The sequence below is a fragment of the Molothrus ater genome, chromosome 17, assembly GCF_012460135.2.
Source record: "Molothrus ater isolate BHLD 08-10-18 breed brown headed cowbird chromosome 17, BPBGC_Mater_1.1, whole genome shotgun sequence".
In the NCBI taxonomy this organism is placed as follows: Eukaryota; Metazoa; Chordata; class Aves; order Passeriformes; family Icteridae; genus Molothrus; species Molothrus ater.
In genome coordinates, this window is record NC_050494.2 from 15166334 (window position 1) to 15186684 (window position 20351).

Here is a 20351-nt window from a genome sequence, read left to right on the forward strand (position 1 = left end):
TTTTTAACTTGGGCACTTTGAAAAGCTTAACTAACTCTGTTAGGCACTGTACTTGGAAGAATAGAGAGACCGAGCTCAAGGGAAGTTCAGTCTTTGTCTGTGGTAATGGGGGATGGAGCATGTGATAGCACACTGTGCTGTCCGTGTGCCATAAGGTAGAGAAAAATTGGCCATCAGTGTGCAGTAGACTAAAATGGGTGTGTGTATACACATCTGTATTTCACCTCAATGAAGGAACAAAAGGGATCTGATAACAAAATGCTGTCTTAAGCTGTTCCTTGAAAGTACTCTTAAGATGCAGAAGACTCACCGTATGTTTTATGCGACCCATTAGATTTCCTGCAGTTACAAGGTAATTATACTAACGCCACATCTTCTAATCCTTACAGTAGTGCCATACTTCTGGTTGTCACAAAAGGTGCTGACTTGGGACCATTTTGTTGACCATTTTGAAAGTGGCTTCAGTACTTAGGAATTACTGATTTGGAAAATCTGGTCAGTTACTTTAATACCTATAAAGAACTGGTATCTCATGAAAAAATCTTACCCATGGAGCAAAATTTAATACTTAATGACAGGATTTTTATCTCAGAACCCCCATATTTCTGCAGTTAATTCATTAATTTCACTAGGTTTATTCAACTGTACATTGTCAGTCTAAGAGTATATTTGGCCATGATGTGAATGCAGCGTATCGTTGACCTTTGGGATAACTGGTTGTTCCATGCAAGGCTGAGAGTACTTTCTCATCTGCTTCCCTCTGATTGTCTCTCAGGGAACAACGGTATTAAAAGTAATTTTTGCTAGATACACATCTGAAAAAAGAACAGAAGTGTTCTTCTCTCTCTCCCCCCACTCCATCACTATACTAAGGATTGGGCAAATGTTCAACTTTGGGCTCGGGAAAACTGGTATCAGATACAGAACTAAGAGATTTTAGAGAGGTAAACAAATCTTTATGTGTAATTTAGATGCATGCTCAGAACCCAAGTTAATATCTGGAAAATTGTCTGTTGAAATAGGTCAGAAGAGCAGTGCACTAAATGCATTTTCAAAATACCTAATGCACAGCATTCATATTGAAATATAGAGTGTTAATATCTTAAAACGTGAGTTCTTATTTCACACTCTTGGTGGTGAGTGCAGTTTCACGGGGCACTAATAGGTGGATAGATGCAGCTCAGCATCATGAAGGATATGAAGAGTCTGGGAGGAGGAATGTATGGTCTGACTCCAAATATATCAGGTACGGAAAAAGAAAGTATAATGGTAATTGTGGTCCATTTCTCCTGTACATAGGTTGTAAATCAAAATATCTGCATTATGGAGATAAAAATAACCAAAAAGAACAGAGGCAAGATTAAGACTCAGAACTTTTATCTTAGATCTGTTGTAATGGAGAGAACAAAGCTATTTCAAGAAAAAACAGAAAGGAATGAATCAATTTAACAATGGTGTTTCTGTTATGCCTTCTTACTATGCTTCTGCTTTCTCTACCCCTAGCTTTCTTTGGAAAGTACCTTAATGAATACAATGGCTCCTACGTGCCTCCCGGTTGGAAAGAATGGGTTGGATTACTTAAAAATTCTCGGTTTTACAACTACACACTCTGTAGAAATGGAGTGAAGGAGAAGCATGGATATGACTACTCCAGGGTAGGTCCTTTTGATTTATTTCTACTAACATTTGGACATGACCACAAGAAAGCTGCACTTCATAGTTTCAGTCTCTTTTTGTACTTGAAAGCTGCTATGTGTAACATTATCTACAATCAGTAACAGTAGTGTTGGGACTTGTTACCTTCCATTCTGGGAGGGTTATGTTACTGACAACCTTTTTACTAACAGTGTAAACAAGTAAAAAGTTGTGAGACTGTGTTAAATATTACAACCTGAGGATGTGGCAGTAGACTTAAATGCTTCCGGCTAACTATTTCTGTGCTTTGTATGATAATTATTGTGGCAGTGGAGTTACACAAGCATTAATGAGATCAGAGTCCATTTCCCTCCAGCTAGACCCACCCTTTTGGTTTAAGGAACTTCTTTCACAGCCACAATACTATGGAGTATTCACAGAATCCTGGTACAATTAATGATAATTCTGAATCACTGGAGAATCTAACTATTGTGTTTGTATTTCTGTGCACACAGATGTATATGTTTTTTAATATCCTTTCAAGGATATTCTGTCCTGACTAAACTTACAAAAATGCTTCATAGTCATCGTCAAACGCAGTTTTATTTTTTCTTCATCTAACATGATACAGTTCAATACCTGCTTGCAGTCAAGAATACGTTTATTTCAGCTAAAAGTGTTCCTTTTCAAAGGAACCAGCTTTACTGAAGTCCTAAAGGAGGCAGAAATGATTCTGTAGTATGATGGTGACTAAATCACTCCGGAGTGATTTGTAATGTGTATTTGTTTAACATGTGTTTGTTCGCTTTCTCTTATTGATCGCAAATCCTGCCTTCCCATTTGTGTTTCATTAACATAGTGTTCACAGCCAGTTTCTCCTTTGAAAGGTTGATGTCTGGCATTTCTACTTCCCTTTGCCCTATTTTCCTTTTGTAATTGAATGTACTTTGTGCTGAGAGATAAAACTTCACAGTCTTCTCTAGGGTAACCTTCTCTATCACCAGCTGCTAAGGGGAAGGGGCAAAGTAGCATACAGAATTATTTGTCTTCTATTTTCCTTCAGATCTGTGAAGAATGACAGCTGTGTGTACGGAAATGTTATGATGGAAATATATCTTGTGTGGAAAAGTGTCAGCCAAGTGATCTCATAGGCACTGTTTTCCATCTCCATTGTACCAAGGACCCAACAGGGAGCTTTATGTTCCAATACCTTCAATTCTGTTTTGTGTGTGCAAGGGTTGAAAATGTTTACATTTCACTTGTTTTAGTTTTTTCTTACAGAGTTTGGTAATAAATAAAAAATAAGATGATAGAAATACAAACTTTTTGTAATCTTCATGTTCTTACATAATAAGCAGCTACAGTAAAAAACAGTTCGCAGAACAACAATGCTGTTTGACATTAACGCTGGAGTTCAAATGAGCAAACAGAAGCTGAAATGGAAGACTCTCTCTTTCCCGCCATTTTTGTTGCTGGAAACATGGTTTTCCAGCAATTACCAGCATAATCAGATGAATTTTTTTTAGTCTTATCTGTTTAACATAGTTAGTGTTAAATATGTGCCAGTGGAAACCTAGGGAAAAAAATCACTGATTATTCCGTCTCTAAAGTAACTGCTAAACTCTTATGAAAATTAAATCCTTTCAGATTTTCTTACAGGATATATTCTACTTTGATTTTTCTTTTTCAGTTTCTGTCAGCATTTTTAGATTAGCTTTAACTTTCTACAACTACAACCTCTACAGTATGGGCCTTTACAAAAAACCCTTTAGCAATCAGGTCAGTGAAATGTTTCTGTTTGGCCTTTTGGCCTGGTAAATGCTGGGTTTGCAGTGATTTTCACTTTGACCATGTGGAAACCTGTATCTTTAAAATGAAATTGGAAAACTATACTCTTGTAATGGCTAAATCAAAGATGAGTTGCACACTTCAAGTGATTGACTAGCTTAAAGAAGCAGCTTGATGAAGATTAATGGCAGTGCATTTTGGAAAGCACTTAAGTATTCTCTCTCAACTATGAATATTGTCTCAGGCATTGAAAGCATGTTCAGAAGTCAGTTTTGCTTTAGTACATTTTCCTTTCTCGTGTGTACTTTGATGAGTGGAAGTCCTTCATTTAATGCCTACTTAGAGGGAAAATGCCATCCCAGGAGCAGTCATAATTACGGCAGTTTCATAACAGTTATGCCTTGTGTTGTGCCAGTGTGTAAAATTATAAATGGAGACTTTGCCAGCCTTCTTCTGGAATAGACAAGAAATAACTTTGGGGAAGTAAATATAGTCCATGAAAAAGGCTTCCTTTGAATGACAAGCTGACTTCTCAGACCAAGGATGTTGACAGAGGTGAAGAGGAACAAGTGTCTTAACTGTGGACAGAAAGCTGTACTCAAAAGGAGATGCAATCCAGTCTGTTTGCTTGACCAGAGGCAGATGTTATGTCTGATTTTCCATCCTGCTGTGACATGACAGTTATTTGGGGTTTTTTTAAGGTGTAGTTTCACATCCTACTCGTGTTTGAGGGGTATTTATATTTGTAGTGTTTCCAGGGAATCACCTAAGGGAGAGCATGGCTTGTCATTAAAAATCCTGTCTTCAATCCCTATAGCTCTTGCAGATATCTTAACAATGATAATGATACTTCTTAGAACATACAGAGATAGTCCAACTCTTCTGCAGGAAGTTTTCTAAATTCTCAACAATATGCGTGACAGAGCTATATATTTATCAGATTGTCACTGTAATATTGAATGAAGTCTTTGGTTCAGTTAGCCCACCATCTTCTCGTGTTAGAGATTTCTGGTTCAGAAGAGGGTTAAAAAAGAAAAGAACATCAAGCCATTCACATTTTCACAGTATTTTTATGATGTAAGGTTGGACTATACATCTTGAAGATACTGACACTGATAATTTTTTTTAATTCATACCTGGTCATTGTATTTAGTATTGTGTTTTTCATCATGTAGTTACCCACTTTAGGAAGAAAGGGTACTGTTTGATCTCTTTTAGTGCCATTCAGTTCTGAGAAAAAAGCTAGAAGCTGTTGGGTTTTGTATTTCTAGGCAATGAAAAAAGAATTATTTGAGTCTAATTTTTTGTGTTTTTAGTATCTCTAACTTACTTCCTCCTCATACCATTCTAAGTGAAGTAGCTTCTTTTTTCCTATTTCTTATGATACCTCAGACCTCTCCTTCCTATTGCCTCCCCTCCCAGTTTGAAATTCCTTTTCAAGTGTCTCATTATACTTTTGCTTCTACTTGCAGGATTATCTGACTGATCTGATTACCAATGACAGTATTACCTTCTTTAGAATATCAAAGAAGATGTATCCTCACAGGCCTGTACTGATGGTTATAAGCCATGCTGCTCCTCATGGTCCTGAAGATTCGGCCCCTCAGTATTCACAACTCTTTCCTAATGCCTCAGAACACATGTAAGGAAAAAACAAAATCTTTGATTGATTTTTAGGTTCTGGAATATGGAAGTTCTGGGTACCTCAGGGGAACAATGTTTTCTTTATAGTATTCTTGTCATAACTTTGTCACAAATATATTAGAATAGTTTCCAGATAAAGGTAAAGAGGCAGTACAAGTGCGTTGAGAATGGCTGCTGCATCTAGAACTCAGAACTATAGCTCATTGAGATAAATGGGAAGATTCATGTTGAATTCGTTGGACATTGTTACAGCTTATTTGGGAAGTAAAGCACTTTTTATTCTGAGCATGGTGATCAAAATTTGGTTCTTGGGCTATGATCTCTTCAAGGGAAGAAACTCTATTTCCCTGTCCTTACTTATAAACTATAGTATGCCATGCATATTACTCCTGTTTCTTTTCTGGAAAGAACAGAAATACAGGCCTGCCACACCAAATTACACAGGCTATTTCTGAATGAGCTGGTATGTCCCTACATGACCCAAGACAATGTCTTGAATGGATCCCAAAAGCGGTATCACCTGGTTCCTGAAGGAACATGTTCATAAGCTCCATGTTGAGATGTTTCTTGTTTATAGAACAGAGACATTTTGCATGTACAGCTCTTACTGCTGCACTACAGGTATCACCTCTTGGTGCAACTGAAAGCATTCCTACAGTTTTCTAATTACTGGCTTCATGCCTTCCTTGATGTTCAACATCTGTAACTTTCTTCCTATGTGTTGCCCCTTCCCCCTCCCTTTTTAAGGGGAATTCTGTTTTGCTTTGGGTTTGTGGAGGACCTGAGAACTGGTGGAAACACTTTTCAATTGATGGCCAAAGCTCCTCAGGCTAGCCCAAAGTCCAGTGAAAGCCATTTCAGCTTTTCTGTTTTATTTAAAATAGAGTCTGAGAGAAGTTTCTTTTGTTGTATTGTCTGGTTACTGCATAACTTGCAATTACATATTTCGTTATTTTCTGCTGTGTCCAAGAGAATCTGTGGCACAGATCATCAGCAATTGTTTCTTGTTTGTTTGCCATTTCATGCTTTCCTTTTCTTTAATGAAAATTTTGGAAATGCCTGATGAGCAACTTCACATGGCTTATATCCAATATTGAGCTTAGTTTTATTAGGTTCCTTTGGAAGGCATTTGGATCTCTGAGATGATTATCAGGCAACACTCTGTAGCAATTTACTTCCTAGCTGAATGAAGAAGAGTACAAGGATGGAAGCAATGAAAAATACTGACTAGATACATCTATTGTTTTTTTGCTAGTACTTTAATTATTCACTCAGATTAGGTTTATCTTCCTAATTGTAAAGTAATTACACTTTTGGTTTTGGTTTTTTTTTTTTTTTTTTAATTTTAGGTGACTTTTCTTACAGTGATAACAATTACACAGGAAGTATCACTTTTTGAAAAGAAGTTTTGTTTGTAAAAAAAATAAATTTATCCTGATAGATTAAGCAACTGTGTTTTTCTTTTGGATATGAACATAAAATAGGATTTTTTGTACATCTCACACAAAAAAATTGATAGTTGTCTTCTAAACAAATTTTCTAGCACTGCATAATGATGATAATAATAATAATAATAGTAATCTGTCAGAGTTTTCATTGACCTGGGTTTAAGAGTAAATGTAAAAATGCAGAACATATGCATACAGTTGAGGGAATGATGCAAATTAGTTCTCTAGTTTCCAATTTTTCCCTTGTTCCCAAATTCCAGGGAATCTCAGTAACAGATAAATCTGTCAATGATAAAGGGTTGCAGGCAGTTCTTACTGTTTCATTGTCATGTGGATATTGTAAGGAAGGATCAGAATGCAGTGGAACAGTTACAAATTGCCCTAAAGCAATAAGCAATACCCTGAACAAAGTCTTTTCCTGGTCCCCAAAGCAGAAGAGGCAGTACACCAAGTGGTGTGATCCTCCCCCTTTCCCTGTGGCAGTGCTGGTAAAGTCTAAGTGGATTCTGTGGAAAAGAAAAGCCAAGGGAAAGGGGGAGGGCAGTGCTTGGTATTGACTGGTATCTATACTGCGTCATGTGGCATTGCTGGTAATAACTAAGAGCTAGTGGTATGGATTTTAGTCAGTGTGCTGCTTTGCTTCTGAGCTCTGATATGTACTTCTGTAGCTAATTTATGCTGCTGTTCTCTTGATTCTCTACCATGTTCTGACTGGTATGACCATTCTGCCCTGTACTGCAGACTCTCTCCATCTCATTCTGTAGAGCTCCTCTCTGTGTGTACCAGCAGTCTTGTCTTGTTTGAAAATTGTTCACAGAGCAAATCCCTCAGCTACATGGTTTTCCTTTATTGCTGCCTATATTCTGAGCTGTAGAGAATGTGGCAGCTGGGCAATTTAACAGTGGTTAGAAATGTTACTTCAATAGAGGGTACATGTTACCACCCATCCTCTTCAAGGTCAAATCTGTCTGGGGCTTCCCTTCTAGGTACTTCAGAAGAAGTTGTCTCAGCTAGCTTCTAGGAATGTTAATTTTTGTATTTTTCCCATAAGACAGACAAATCTGTTAAGGATTAAAGGGTTACATTTGTAGTAATCAAAGAAAATTGTGGGCTTTGGTTGGATTAAATAGTGGGAGATTTCAAATCAGCCAGGAAGTCACGAAGTAAGCGGAAAAGGAGTTTGCGAAGCATTTTTGATTCATTCTGGACATCACAGAGCAACAGTTTCCATAATTGTCAGCATTTTCAAAGAGGCAATGTCATTATTTCAACCACAATAGCATTCTGAAATTCAAGAGAATATTAACAGTACAGAGAGAATAGGCACCAGCTCTTTCCTCCCTGTATGAAGAAGCCTCCCCTTGCCAAATATGCACATTTTTCAGAGAACATCTAACAGAGGCTCTCTGCATAAAAAATGTCACTGTCAGATTATTAGTTTAATATTTATATTAAATCTAATAAGACTGTCACATTCAAAGATACATTATATATGCAGTATTTTGATGAGAAGTTTCAACATACGTGATTTTTTAGCCTAATAACTTTTAATAACCTTGCTGCTCTGTTGCCTATACAAAACCAAAAGTAGAAATTTCTCAAATAGGGATTTATTAGGAAATTCTGTGCTCCTAATTATAATAAAGCCTCGATCTTGGCCTTATTATCGAGCGGTGCAGGATGGTCCGAGAGCGCAGTTCCTCAGAGAGACAGAGAGCCTGAATGCCCAGTGAGCTCGTGGCCATCGGGGCAGGCTACCCCTTAGCCAGCTTGGGATTGCCAGCTCTTTAGTGATTCTCAGCTCTCTTAGGATATCAGCTCTTTGCTGGCTTGCTAGAGTGCCCTTGGCTGAGGCTGCAGCAGATGCGAGAGAGGAGAAGGAGAGGTCCTGGCGGTTCCACAGCGATGGTTTATTGGGGAGTCTGTGAAGGGTTCCAGCGACAGCTCTTCTTCTCACGAATGGGCTAAACCAGCCCCTTTTTATAAGGTTTAGGGGCATCCAAACTTGTCCAATAGTAAGGGTTAGGTATAGTGGCCTATGAGGTTACAAAGATAAGGCTAAGGGGCGGGAGGTCAGAGACAGGAATTTATTTTGCTGTCTCATCCTGACTCAGCAGTTCCTATTGTTAAGTCTCCATCCTCCATGGAGCTTTCCCAAGCTTTATGGAGTCTGCTACAGCTAATAGGAAAGTAAATGAGTATTTACATTTGCATAGACTGAGTTTATTGCTTTGAATGAAAAAAGGAAGCCTAACCAAATTACGTAGGAAAAGTAATTTTTAGTGTTTTAGATTCTGCGCATGATGTGTTTGAGCCATGATGTAAAGAAATTGTAAAACGTGGTCTTCAACCGGAAGTAATAAGGAATAAATAAAGTACATAAGAATAGTATTTCTTGCAAATGTAAGCTATAATAATAGCTTTTAGTGAGTTGGTTATCCAGAGAGTTGACATAATGGTGGTAAAATAAATCTTTTATTTAGGTTCCGCTAAACTAATGTGATATAATTATGCATAGAAAAGTGAACCCTGGGACTTCCAACCATGTGAAACTATGGGCAATATTTTTTCTCATCACTTTAATGATGTCCCAGAACCATGAGAACTTGGAGGGACAATGAGATTCCAGGGGGACATTGAACCGAGTTCTTAGGATTTTGCCAGGACTTCAAGCAAAGGAGTTGGTGGCTGGAATGAGTCCTTAAAATACAGCCATATTTCCTAATCCCACTTTTTTTCACAGGTCTTTAAAGTCCGGCAGTTTGTCCACTTCTGCTGCTCACATGCAATTGGATACCAGTAGGCGGAGTGCCTGTGTTCCTCTGGTGCATAAGTGTGACAATATTCAAGCAACCAGTCGTGCTGAACTCTAAAAAGCCGTTAAAGAGCAGAGTAGAACCTTTACAGCAAGTTCTATAGTTGTTTTTAAACAGCTTGCACAAGACACAGTATTTGGTGCGAATGTGGGCAGAGTGAAAACAAAGCAATTGCATGAATAGAAGCTCTGTAATACATGCTTCATCCTGATCACACTCGTGGAGTTTAGTCTTCTGAGGCTTAGTCTCTTGGCCTTGAAATATGTACTCGTTAGCTCGGAATCACTGGAAAGATAAGATGTGTTTAATGTTTTCATAGATTTTATTTCCCCCCAAGTGGTTTTCATTTTCCCATGCTTCATAACATGAAAGTAGAAGACATTTCAAAAGTAATCTTCATATCTTCTCGTGTACCTCAGATAATACTTCCTATAGTGTTGATCAAATGGAAATTAATATTCATTACTATGATTTTTTTCTACTTGGCTAAAACATTGTGGTTTTCTCTCTTTTCCTTAGTACTCCCAGTTATAATTATGCTCCAAACCCAGACAAGCACTGGATAATGAGGTACACCGGTCCCATGAAACCTATACACATGGAGTTCACTAACATGCTACAGAGAAAGCGCCTTCAAACACTTATGTCTGTAGATGACTCTATGGAGATGGTAAGATTAATAGTCACTTTTGTTTTGTTTTTTGGCTAAGCAACAAAGTTTTTGTTTCGTGAGTTAAGCTCCACATTGTCCTTCATATGAAGATAAAGGAGAAAGAAGGAGAAGGAAGACGGTTTAAAAAAAAAAATCAGTTTTTTAATAATGTGTAATCCTCTCACCTCTGATCATTTTGTCTCTTTATTCAATGTGTAAGGTTCCTCATCTCCTAAAGACAGGTACCCTGAGTTGGGTGGTGTGAACAAGCTGATTTTTTGCCACAGAACCACTACTGATGAAGGAGAAGGGAAAGGGATTGCCTGAAAAACTACACATGATAAATCTGAGAAATGTATCCTCTGATAAAGTGGTCCTACAACATGTTGGAAATAACTACCTAAATGTGTGGCTATTTTGATCTTGTAACACTGAGCTTTTGAGAGAAGAAATGAGCAGCAGCAAAAAGTGATGGTACAGGAGTCCTAAGTGGAATGACCCTAGAGGAGGTTAAATACTGGAAGTAAATAAATACATAGATTAGTACTTTTAAAATTGTCTGCATCATGTAACAATGAGATTTCTTAATGCAAACTATGTGTTCTTCAACAAAATGTCTGGATTCACTGAAAGCTATGCTGAAGAAGAATGGTTTTGCAGATTTAAAGGTGTTGCAATTTTTCTGCTTATCTCTTGGCATTCTTATTCAAAAAAGGTAGAACATAAAATTAGAGGAGTCCTCTAACGCAAAAATGAGATTATGTAGATGGCATTGCATAAGCTTGTTACTAGTGTCTTGTAATTATTGATTCAGGCAAATATGATCTCTGCTTCATGTTAATGAAGCTCTTCAGATGGATCAGACACCAGCATTAGGGGAAATTGGTGATTTTACCACGCAATTTGAATTTTCTGTTTAGTAAAAGGGTTTCGCTCTGGGTGATTCATGGCAAGCAAAATCAGTTAGGTTGGTTTTTAGTTTTAATTACCAAGTTAGCCCAATTTTCAATTTTTTTTGCTACTGATTTATGTGTGTTACTAGTTTTTCAAAATTAAAAAGAAAAAACAAAACAATCTCACACTCAAAGAAAGCCAAACAAAAAAGAACAACCCCAAAAAAAAAAACCAAACAAAAAGCCTCCAAAACAAAAACCCAAAAAAGCTGAACTAGCAAACAAAACAACCTGAAAAAGAACCAAAAATGAACTCCCAAACCAACACAACAGGTTTTCTCCTGTGCTGATGTTTTGCACCTGTGTGAGGCTCCACTTTGGTGGTATCCCACCACCTTCTCACCTTTCTTAAATGAAAATGTCACATAAAAATTGATCTTTGATGCTAAAGTTGGTACAGTTCACATAATATCTTATGTAAATCTGTAGAAGTATTCACATTAAAATCTCCTCCTAATTCTCCATAGTGAGAGAATATGACTGAGTGGTTTTTATCTGGAAGATATTTTGCAAATATTCTGCATAATGGGGCGTCATTTGTCTGGAGGCGAGGTTGTTGAGTGCTGCCTGAATACGTGTGAGATTCAAAGGGCTGTCGTTTTATTAAAACTGCTTGCTGCAAGAAGAAGATATAAGAGAAAGAGAAAATTTTGAAATGACACCTTGAAACTTTTATCTCTGTTACTGTATGTATGTATTTAGTACTATCTTGACGGCTCTCATGCAAAATACTGAACCCAAACATTTTTGAAATGGCGTGCTAATGTGTTTTACCTTAAAACAGAATAATAATAGCCTTGTAATAGCCACAATATTCAGTTAGTAAAATTAAGATGTGATTGTGTATTATTCAGAGTGGTTCATTATGATAACTCAGTGCTATCTTTAGTTGTTGTTATTTGTATGTTACACATAGGCGGAAAGTGATATGCAGCACTCCACATGTAGAGCTACTCAGTGGAATAAATTTCATATTTTGTTTTGCTTTTTTTCAGATTTACAATATGTTGGCTGAAACAGGAGAGCTGGAAAATACATATCTAATATACACAGCAGACCATGGTTATCATATTGGACAGTTTGGGCTGGTGAAGGGGAAGTCCATGCCATATGAGTTTGATATCAGAGTCCCTTTCTATGTCCGAGGACCAAATGTGGAGGCTGGGTCCTTGTAAGTTCTTTGCTTTTGTGTGTGTTGTGATGTGAAAACTTCATGTTCACATCTCTTGTTGTATTGACCTGGCAGCCAAATGGAGGCACAAAATTCTGCCCATCCTGCTTATTTTTGGCAGAAAATTATGTCTCCTCAGAAAGCAGAACTGATAGCACAGGATGGTGTAGCAAACTCAAGGCCATTGCCTTTTTGCTTGCATGGGTGTGCAGCACAAGCCGCTGCACTTTTGTGGATATAGTTGAAAAATCACTTTTAATTTTGTCCAATCTAGGAAACGCATTCTTTTGACTAGTGCAAGTTATACATATAACTGTCATTTTAAAGTTAAAAAATATACTGTATAATGTAGATAATTATTGCTGAACATTGGAGTCACTTGTTTCAGTTTATAAAGACCAGTTCATATATTAGCATCCAGAAGATATTCTGTTTGGCTCATTCTCTGAGATTACATGGTTAGGGCTGTTATTTGGATGCACACAAGCGTGCAGAGGATAACCGTTAATTAAAATGGTAGCTTTGATCAGTTAAAAAATTAAGTAAATACACTTTCTAAGCAATTATTTCAGATAGCAAATATTTGCACTTAGGTAATGATTTTGGACAGAGTGCCATAAATTGCTGCCTAATGTTTATATGAATGTGCGTGACTTGGCATAATTAACACACACAATCTTCCACACACAATTTTTTCTTCAGCGCAGAGGAATGGATCTAGTGTATAATATGATAGCAAATATCATATGCTGGTTAAATTCATTGATTCACATTATCTGAAGGCAGAAAAATTTTCAATTCTGTAGATTTTGCACCGTGTTTCTGATTTATTTTCAGCAGTTTTGCATGTGAAAAAAACAATATTCTCTAAAGAGCAGGGAGGGATTCCTCACTTGGGACTAAACATATTACCTCAGCACTGAATGAGTTTTGTCTGCAGCAGCCCAGAAATTCAAATGAACTGGAATAGCTTTCTAAAAACCTGCTCTCTTTCACTTGGACTGCAGTTTTTGGCCTTCCTGGAGAGTCAATGCTAACATGGCCCAAGTGACTGAGCTAGTGCCTCTGCAATGTGTAAGGCTAGAGACCAGCCACACTGTGTCTACTGTAGTTCTAGGATCTTTACACCCAGATATCCATAAAAGCTCTGAAACCTTCCCACTGAATTTTATTTTTCAAAGACTTCTGAAGATGAAAACATGTTTCTGTTAGAATTGAAAGAATCAGCCTGACAAGATCTTAACAGAACAGAGCCTTTCACAGTAGAGCAAATAGGAAGAACAGGATATAACACCTTGAAGAGGGAATACATCAGAAAATAAATTGGTCTTCCCTCTCAATCTGATTTTCTTTAAACGGTAGAACTTCTGTCATCCATGTTTTGTGTGAACCTTATGTCTTTCCTGCAGAATAATTGTTATGACTCCCTTTTGGTACCAGGGAAATTTTAACAGCAATACCATAGCAAGTCATTACTAACCTCTCATTTCAGTTACCAAATATGCTACATCATAATTGTTATAATTAAAATCAAATCAGGTACATCAATTTAATTCATCACCTATGTTCTTGTCAGTCCCGGTTTGCTTACTCTCTCAAAGATGTAGTAATTTTAAAATAGATCTCATTAAATAGTGTGACTTTAACAGCTTTCTTCTGTCCTGAATTTCAGCTGGAATTCTGCACTAATATTTATTGCAGCCCATCTGGCCCCATCCTTTCTTCGTGCTTGCACATCATAACAAAGTAATTCTACATGCTTTTTCTTCATAACTCTTCAACCCTATGCTGCTTTTTTATTCATCTCTTTCCTTTTTCTGTCTCACACTGTAAATTAACAGTCACTTTTAGTTGTTTCTAGTGCCTAGCAATATATTTCTCACGTTTTCTTCAGAACATGCCTACTGTGATAGGAACTGAAGTACTCATTTCTATACCAGATTTTGAAACAGGTAAGCTGTGTGCTACCTGCCAAATCTACTTTTTAAGAAAGACATCGGCATATTTGGCAGGCATTTTCATTCTGTAAGACACTCAAACAGTTTTTCCAACGGTTTTTAAACTGTCTTGTGCAAAAATTAACTAACTTTACCTTACGAACTACTTTGCTTTATCAAAAATGGTCTGTACTAAAGTTTTAAATATTTGTATTAGTCCCCTTGAGGTTATGCAACTAATCTATATATTACATGTTAATTCCCTTCGTGGAAAAGAATCGGAATGTGTCCTTTTATTTCCAGATGTCACAAAATAAGCCTTTTCAGGTCTTTGGACTCTGTGGAAGCTGGAGTTGCTTGCTATTATTGCATAGACTTTAAACTGTTTTGTCTTGTGTTTTTTTCAGGAATCCTCACATTGTGTTGAATATTGATCTTGCACCTACAATTCTAGATATTGCTGGATTGGATATTCCATCTGATATGGATGGTAAATCCATTCTAAAGCTGCTGGATTCTGAGAGACCGGTAAATAGGTAAGAAATGAAAATGTTGCATGGAACCATGCATCTGTTTGTACGAGAGACTGAACAAGTGTTCAGCAGCATGCAGAAAATTTAAAGGAAAATATAATAAAATCACCATCTATCTGAGTACATCATTCACTGGAAAGTCTGAAGACTATTTGACATATACAGCTCACTTCAGTTATTTTCATTTTGGCATGTTCATATTCTAGATGTATGGCATGCATGGCACCTGTACATACTAAATGTAGTCTATGTAGAAGTGAGAGGGCTACACATGAAGGTCTTTGGCTACGTAAGTTATATATTTAAATGTCTTCACGGCATCATTTGTAGCAAAGTATTTCATATTGAATATTTATGAGTAAAATAATTGAAGGCAATGGTTGCGTATCAGACTATAATATAAAGGCAGGCTAGCACTAAAAACTGTGGTTTTTATTTAAGACTTTCCATCAGTACTTTCATTGGAAAAAGACCGAGGAAGAGAATTAGACTTGATGGAGAATGCTTGGAAGAGAAAATCAGCAGAAAAAGGGAAGGAGAACTATTTGCTTTACAAGTACCTGGGTGGAGGGAAAGGGGGAATGGAGCAGATGCTTTAGAATAGGATACTTTTTGGGTAGATGCAGGGTAAGAGCCCAAATATGAGTCAGGAAGTCCCGATTTAATTTGTGATCCTTTGTGAACAAAGAAAATTCAGTTAATCTCTTGTCTTCAACACGCTTATGTTGAAGAAATTGTCTTGTGAATTTAGTTCCTGTGGGAGAAATATATCCTGTGCTTTTCAGTGGAGAGGCATATGTTCCTGCTTCATAGAGCTGGATGTCCTCTTGTGCAGTTATGTGGCACGTTTCTTGTTGGAATTAGGGGTGGGACAGAAAACTGGGGCAGAACTTGGTTACTGGTTTTGTGGGAATTGCATCTTCCTCTCCTCGTTTCCTCCTAGGTTTCATTTAAAGAAAAAGATGAAGGTATGGAGAGACTCGTTCCTTGTGGAAAGAGGGTAAGGAAAGTGTTAATCACAAAGCCCAGTCTTTTTAAATAGAAGGATATTGAATAGCTAAAGCCAAAGCAGCACTCTGCTGCAGACTAAAGCCATTTAGCTGTGCCAGCAGGGACACAGCTGCAGTATGCCTAATGCCAGTGATTGTGCGATTGTAGGGAATGGATGGCCTCTGCCTACAGCCTGCATAAATGTGCTCTTGTGCTGGGGGAAGGGGAGTTTACTTGGATTGAGAGACAGGAAGGCATCCCAATTTGCTCTCAGCTGCTGTCCTCCAATCCTCCTGCTTGTATCATGGGATTATGAACAACCCTTCCTCTCTGCATCTTCATCTGCTGGCCATTCCCTCTGCACCTCTGCCTTAGTACATAAAAGGGGGCAAGAGGGGTTTCCAAGGTGCAGCCCTGTAGAATGTGATGTGGTCTCTCTGTATTGACAGTTGTCACTGCCTATCACTCAGGCAAGTAACAGAGTGTCTTGACTTCATATGTTTTTGTATGCTCCCTGAGAGCAGGACATGAATAACTTCTGTGTTATTGGACAGGCTAAATGCTAGTTTCCACTGGACTGTTACGTTTTGGCTACCAGAGGTGCTATGGACATGGAAAATAACTACTCCTCTGAGTCTTTTCAGCTAACTGTATTTGTGTGTTGGAGTTAATATTAACGTAAGAATAAGTTTTTTTTTCTTTTCCAGTAAACTGCTGCATAAAAGGGAGAATGAGAAGGTAGATGCCCAAGAAGAAAACTTTCTACCCAAACACCAGCGTGTAAAAGACCTCTGTCAGCGAGCTGAGTATCAAACAGCTTGTGAACAGCTTGGCCAGGTAGGGCATTGTTACCCCTGACTGCAATTAAGCAGTAGTAATTGGGCTAAGCTCAACACCTTCACTGTGTCAATGTTCTTCACCTCATCATCGATGCCAGTGTATAAATCAAATGGCTCGTTCTGTGACCTTTACTCAAATCTTTATTACAGCATTTATGAGATTGACTCTCAGTCAGGAAATTGCTGATTCAAGTGTTCTGAATTGATTCCTGACTACCACTAAGAAAACCGCCTAGGCTGTTTTAAAGTTTTATCTCCCAAAGAGAATGTGGTTTGGGATTCATTAGTGCTGAGAAGCTACAATGTACATTACAGATTGGCCTTTTTAAATACATACAGCTTGCTTTGCTTCAAATTCTCTCTTTAATTCTTTAATTCATTTTCTTGTTGTTACTTGGAATTACATATAGTAATGGGAAGCTAAAATTCTGTTAACACAGTATATCCCTCCTCTTAACAAAAATACACCGGGAAAATGCACATGCAGTTATGTGTGTATATGGGCATAAAGCTCATTGACTGGGTGTCATTTCCCTTGTTGCATAATTGTTTTGGGCAGATATGACCATATGCTCACTTTAGAGACAAGTTACATAGAAGAAATTAATGGAAAAGAAATCAGGGTAGTATCAATACATGGTCTTGACATACACAGGAGAGGATTTTGTGAATTTTTCTGGGCAGTGCAAAAGCAAAGCATGGCTATCTCCAGAGAATTCACCACTCTTGGCAAAATTGACTCTGTGTCATTGCTCTCTCATTCAAGTGTGGGCCAGAGAACCCCTTTCCAAGGACTGTAATACATTCTGTGGACAAAGGGGTGAAGGTAAATGGGTCCACATGCTAATGTGTCTGTTATCACACTGGCATTACCTCATATTCCAGCAGCCCAGAGGGCTGTCAGGATGAGTTAGTCTGTGGAATATAACTGTTCTTGCAGACGTGATATGAATGACTTACCAAGCAATAGTCAGTAATGGGCTACTTAGGCTGCAGTGGTTAATTTTTTTACCGTCAAAGGCCAGACTCCATACTTCTGGCTAAACTGATCGTGTAGGTCAGTGCATCTGTGAAACGAGTCTATTGTTCCTTAGGTGTTTGGATCCAATTTATATATATAAGAATTTTTCAGATGTTCTTTTCCTCCCGTGGCTAATATGTCAGATTTAGTACACAGAGCAATTATAATGTTCTGTATTGTAAAAATACTAAACTTAAAGGAATACTATATGCAGTAATTTATTGTCATCAGAAGTCTTGAGCTGAAATTTTAACTGAATGGGAACAAGCCATTGTTTTATGAATTTGCAGTGTTGTTTGAGGAACTTGAAGAAAAGTTATTTTTTTCTACTACAACATTATCCAGTAAGTAGGATGGGGAAATACAGCTTTTCCTCCCCCATCACTATTTTCTCTTCAAGAGAAGTATAAAATGTCAACTCCAGAGTCAAAATTACCAATAAATTCTGCAGTACAGATGTGCTAATAAGAGATACTTGTGCTGCATCCTCATTGTCAGGAGACAGAGCGGAGAAGAATTGTTTTGAGCAGTTCGGTCAGGCATAATAGGAAGTGATAGGATGAAATTGAGCAAAAAAAAGAAATTTATGTTGGACATCAGAAAAAATTGCCAAACAATCAAGTCAATTAAAATCTGTGAAGGGCTTTCAGGGTATTCTCAATCCTTCTAACCTCTACTCTAGAGAATATGTCCTAGTAGTCTATCTTAGTAGTCTATCTAGGCAACAGGAATGCTGGGAGATGAATGTGCTTATTTGAGGATAAATTGTGTCTAAATATGGGTGCACCCAAAATGCCTTTAGAGTGAAGGAAGTCTAACTTCTCAAATGACAAATGGGTGTTGTCTGTTTGCTGGTGCTGTTCATAGCTCGGCACAATAAGTAGAATGAGCCCAAGCTAATAACATACCACTGCCTTGGGGAGTTGATGTTATGCACTGTTATGCAGTGGTTATTTAGCAGATGTCTTCTGATCCTGCAGGACACTATATAACAGTACTTGGAGTACTTGGAGTGTTCAGTATGAAAAGTGAATTTTCATATTCTAATGCAAAGATAAATACCCATCTGGGTCAGAATTAGTTGAAAGCTTGCTGAAGTCATTGGAACTCTTTCTTTTGACTTAAACAAGTTTTGGCAACCTGTTATTTCATGTGCAGAGAAATCTAAACAGTCCCAGGGAATCTGAAGTGTGAGCAGGAGACAAGAAGCACAAATGGAGATCAAAGACTCAGAAGCGGAGTGAAGGATAAGAGACAAGGGCAGAGCTTAAGGAGAGGTAGAGAAAGGAGAGGTAAATAAAGCTTTGAATATGAAATAGAGAATTTGAAATTCTGCTTTGTGAGCATGCAAGTTTGTGAATACAGGTCTATTGCCACAAAGTGATTTTTGCAAATCTCTGTCACCCTCCTTAACCCATATTTGTTTTGATAAGGTCATGGAGGAGAGGCTATTCATAATGTCTAAAACCTTGTTCCACAGTCCACTATGTGGAATTTTTTTGGCATCACTAATATATGTAAATTCTTCTGAGAGCAATGGGAATCTGTGTGTTGCCATGTTTTCTTTTCCAGTTATTAGGGTTTGATGTGTGATAGTTATTTGCATCCAACAAAGGGTGACTGTAGAATCAGATGAAAGAGCAGCTCAGCGTTTATATTCTCACGTTACATGGCATACCAGTGATGAAAACTATACTGAGCAGTGTGTGTCTTCCTTGGCAGTTCAGAAAAGGCACCTCTACATCATATTCCTGATTCCACCACAATCATTATTAGTGCCAAGAGAGGAGCAATAGAAAAAAAAATTGCTTATATTTTCTCCTTCTTCTGAGGCCACTGTAGCTTGAGGTTGTATCGACCAGACCTAGGAAACAGTGTCAGTTTTTGGAAGGAATCTTTTTAAAAATTGGATCCAAAACGTTCTTCCTGTCTCTTTTGGTTTACTGGTACTTTTGTCGTTAGCAGGGATATACCGAGGTTATGAAAGAATTTCTAATGTAATTTAGGTAGATCTGCACTGCAGTCATTCAGCAGTGGGGCCTGTTAATGCATACAATGTGCCCTTCAGCAAAGTCTTTGAGATGTTTTCACTGTAGCATACAGCTGCACCAAAATCTAAAGGATTTTTTCCAGTTCACCTGGAGGGGAAAAATGAGCATCAATCTCTTGACAAGAGATGAAAGAAATAGACGAAAAATATTTTCTGGCCACACATCAGAGTACTTGCAATAATTCTCATCATGGCATTGAACTTGCCCTCTGTTGAAACTTCATTTTTCATGTATTGCAATGTACTTAGAGCATAGAACTCTACTGAGCAGAAAATGCAGTTTGTTTATATATTTTCAAAAATTACATTCAGATGAAATGGGAAGCAGCAACAAACATTTTTACATCTCTTTTAGTTGTATAAGAAAGTATTGCTTATTCTAGTAAAATTACTTTTAGTTCAAACCTCAGTCTGTACATACATCAATTAGGCATTTATAAAAGTAAGAGAGGAATTTATTCTTTAGATATTAATTTGTTACTGAATCTAGGTAAATATGTACTGCTTTACAGATGAAAATAGTCCTGCAAAAATCTTATTGTCAGTATCTCTCCTTGATTAACCAATTCATTGTGCTGTAAGTTAAGCTGGATTTATCTGCATCAGAGCGAGGCTTGGGCTGTACAGGAGGCTGAACACAGATACAGCTCAGGAGACTTGGCATCCAGGTGTCTGAGGAAATCAGTAGGCACACCATAAAATGGCTTATTGTAAATGAGAGGTTCTGCCCCAGTGATAGGTAAATGTGCTGTTAATGGCCACTTCACTTTTGACTCCTATTAAAGTCTGATAATAAAAGCACAGTGATTTTGTTTTCTTACATGCATAATACATGCTAATACATGCATACCTGCAAACAATGGAATGAATGTCA

General features: G+C 37.7%; 1 protein-coding gene across 8 annotated transcripts in view; it reads left to right on the forward strand.

The window, feature by feature from the left end:
* SULF2 (sulfatase 2) overlaps positions 1 to 20351 on the forward strand; it is an 84520-nt gene that overhangs the window by 45028 nt on the left and 19141 nt on the right. For 7 of the 8 annotated variants that reach the window (XM_036395793.2, XM_036395794.2, XM_036395791.2 and 4 more), the window contains 7 exons: positions 1504 to 1655; positions 4896 to 5065; positions 9851 to 10001; positions 11932 to 12107; positions 14452 to 14580; positions 15521 to 15577; positions 16275 to 16404. In XM_036395793.2, the coding sequence (XP_036251686.1) occupies positions 1504 to 1655; positions 4896 to 5065; positions 9851 to 10001; positions 11932 to 12107; positions 14452 to 14580; positions 15521 to 15577; positions 16275 to 16404 (965 nt within the window). Of the gene's footprint in view, positions 1 to 1503; positions 1656 to 4895; positions 5066 to 9850; positions 10002 to 11931; positions 12108 to 14451; positions 14581 to 15520; positions 15582 to 16274; positions 16405 to 20351 lie in introns of those variants that run through there. The other variant, XM_054516699.1, reaches the window with a different exon arrangement.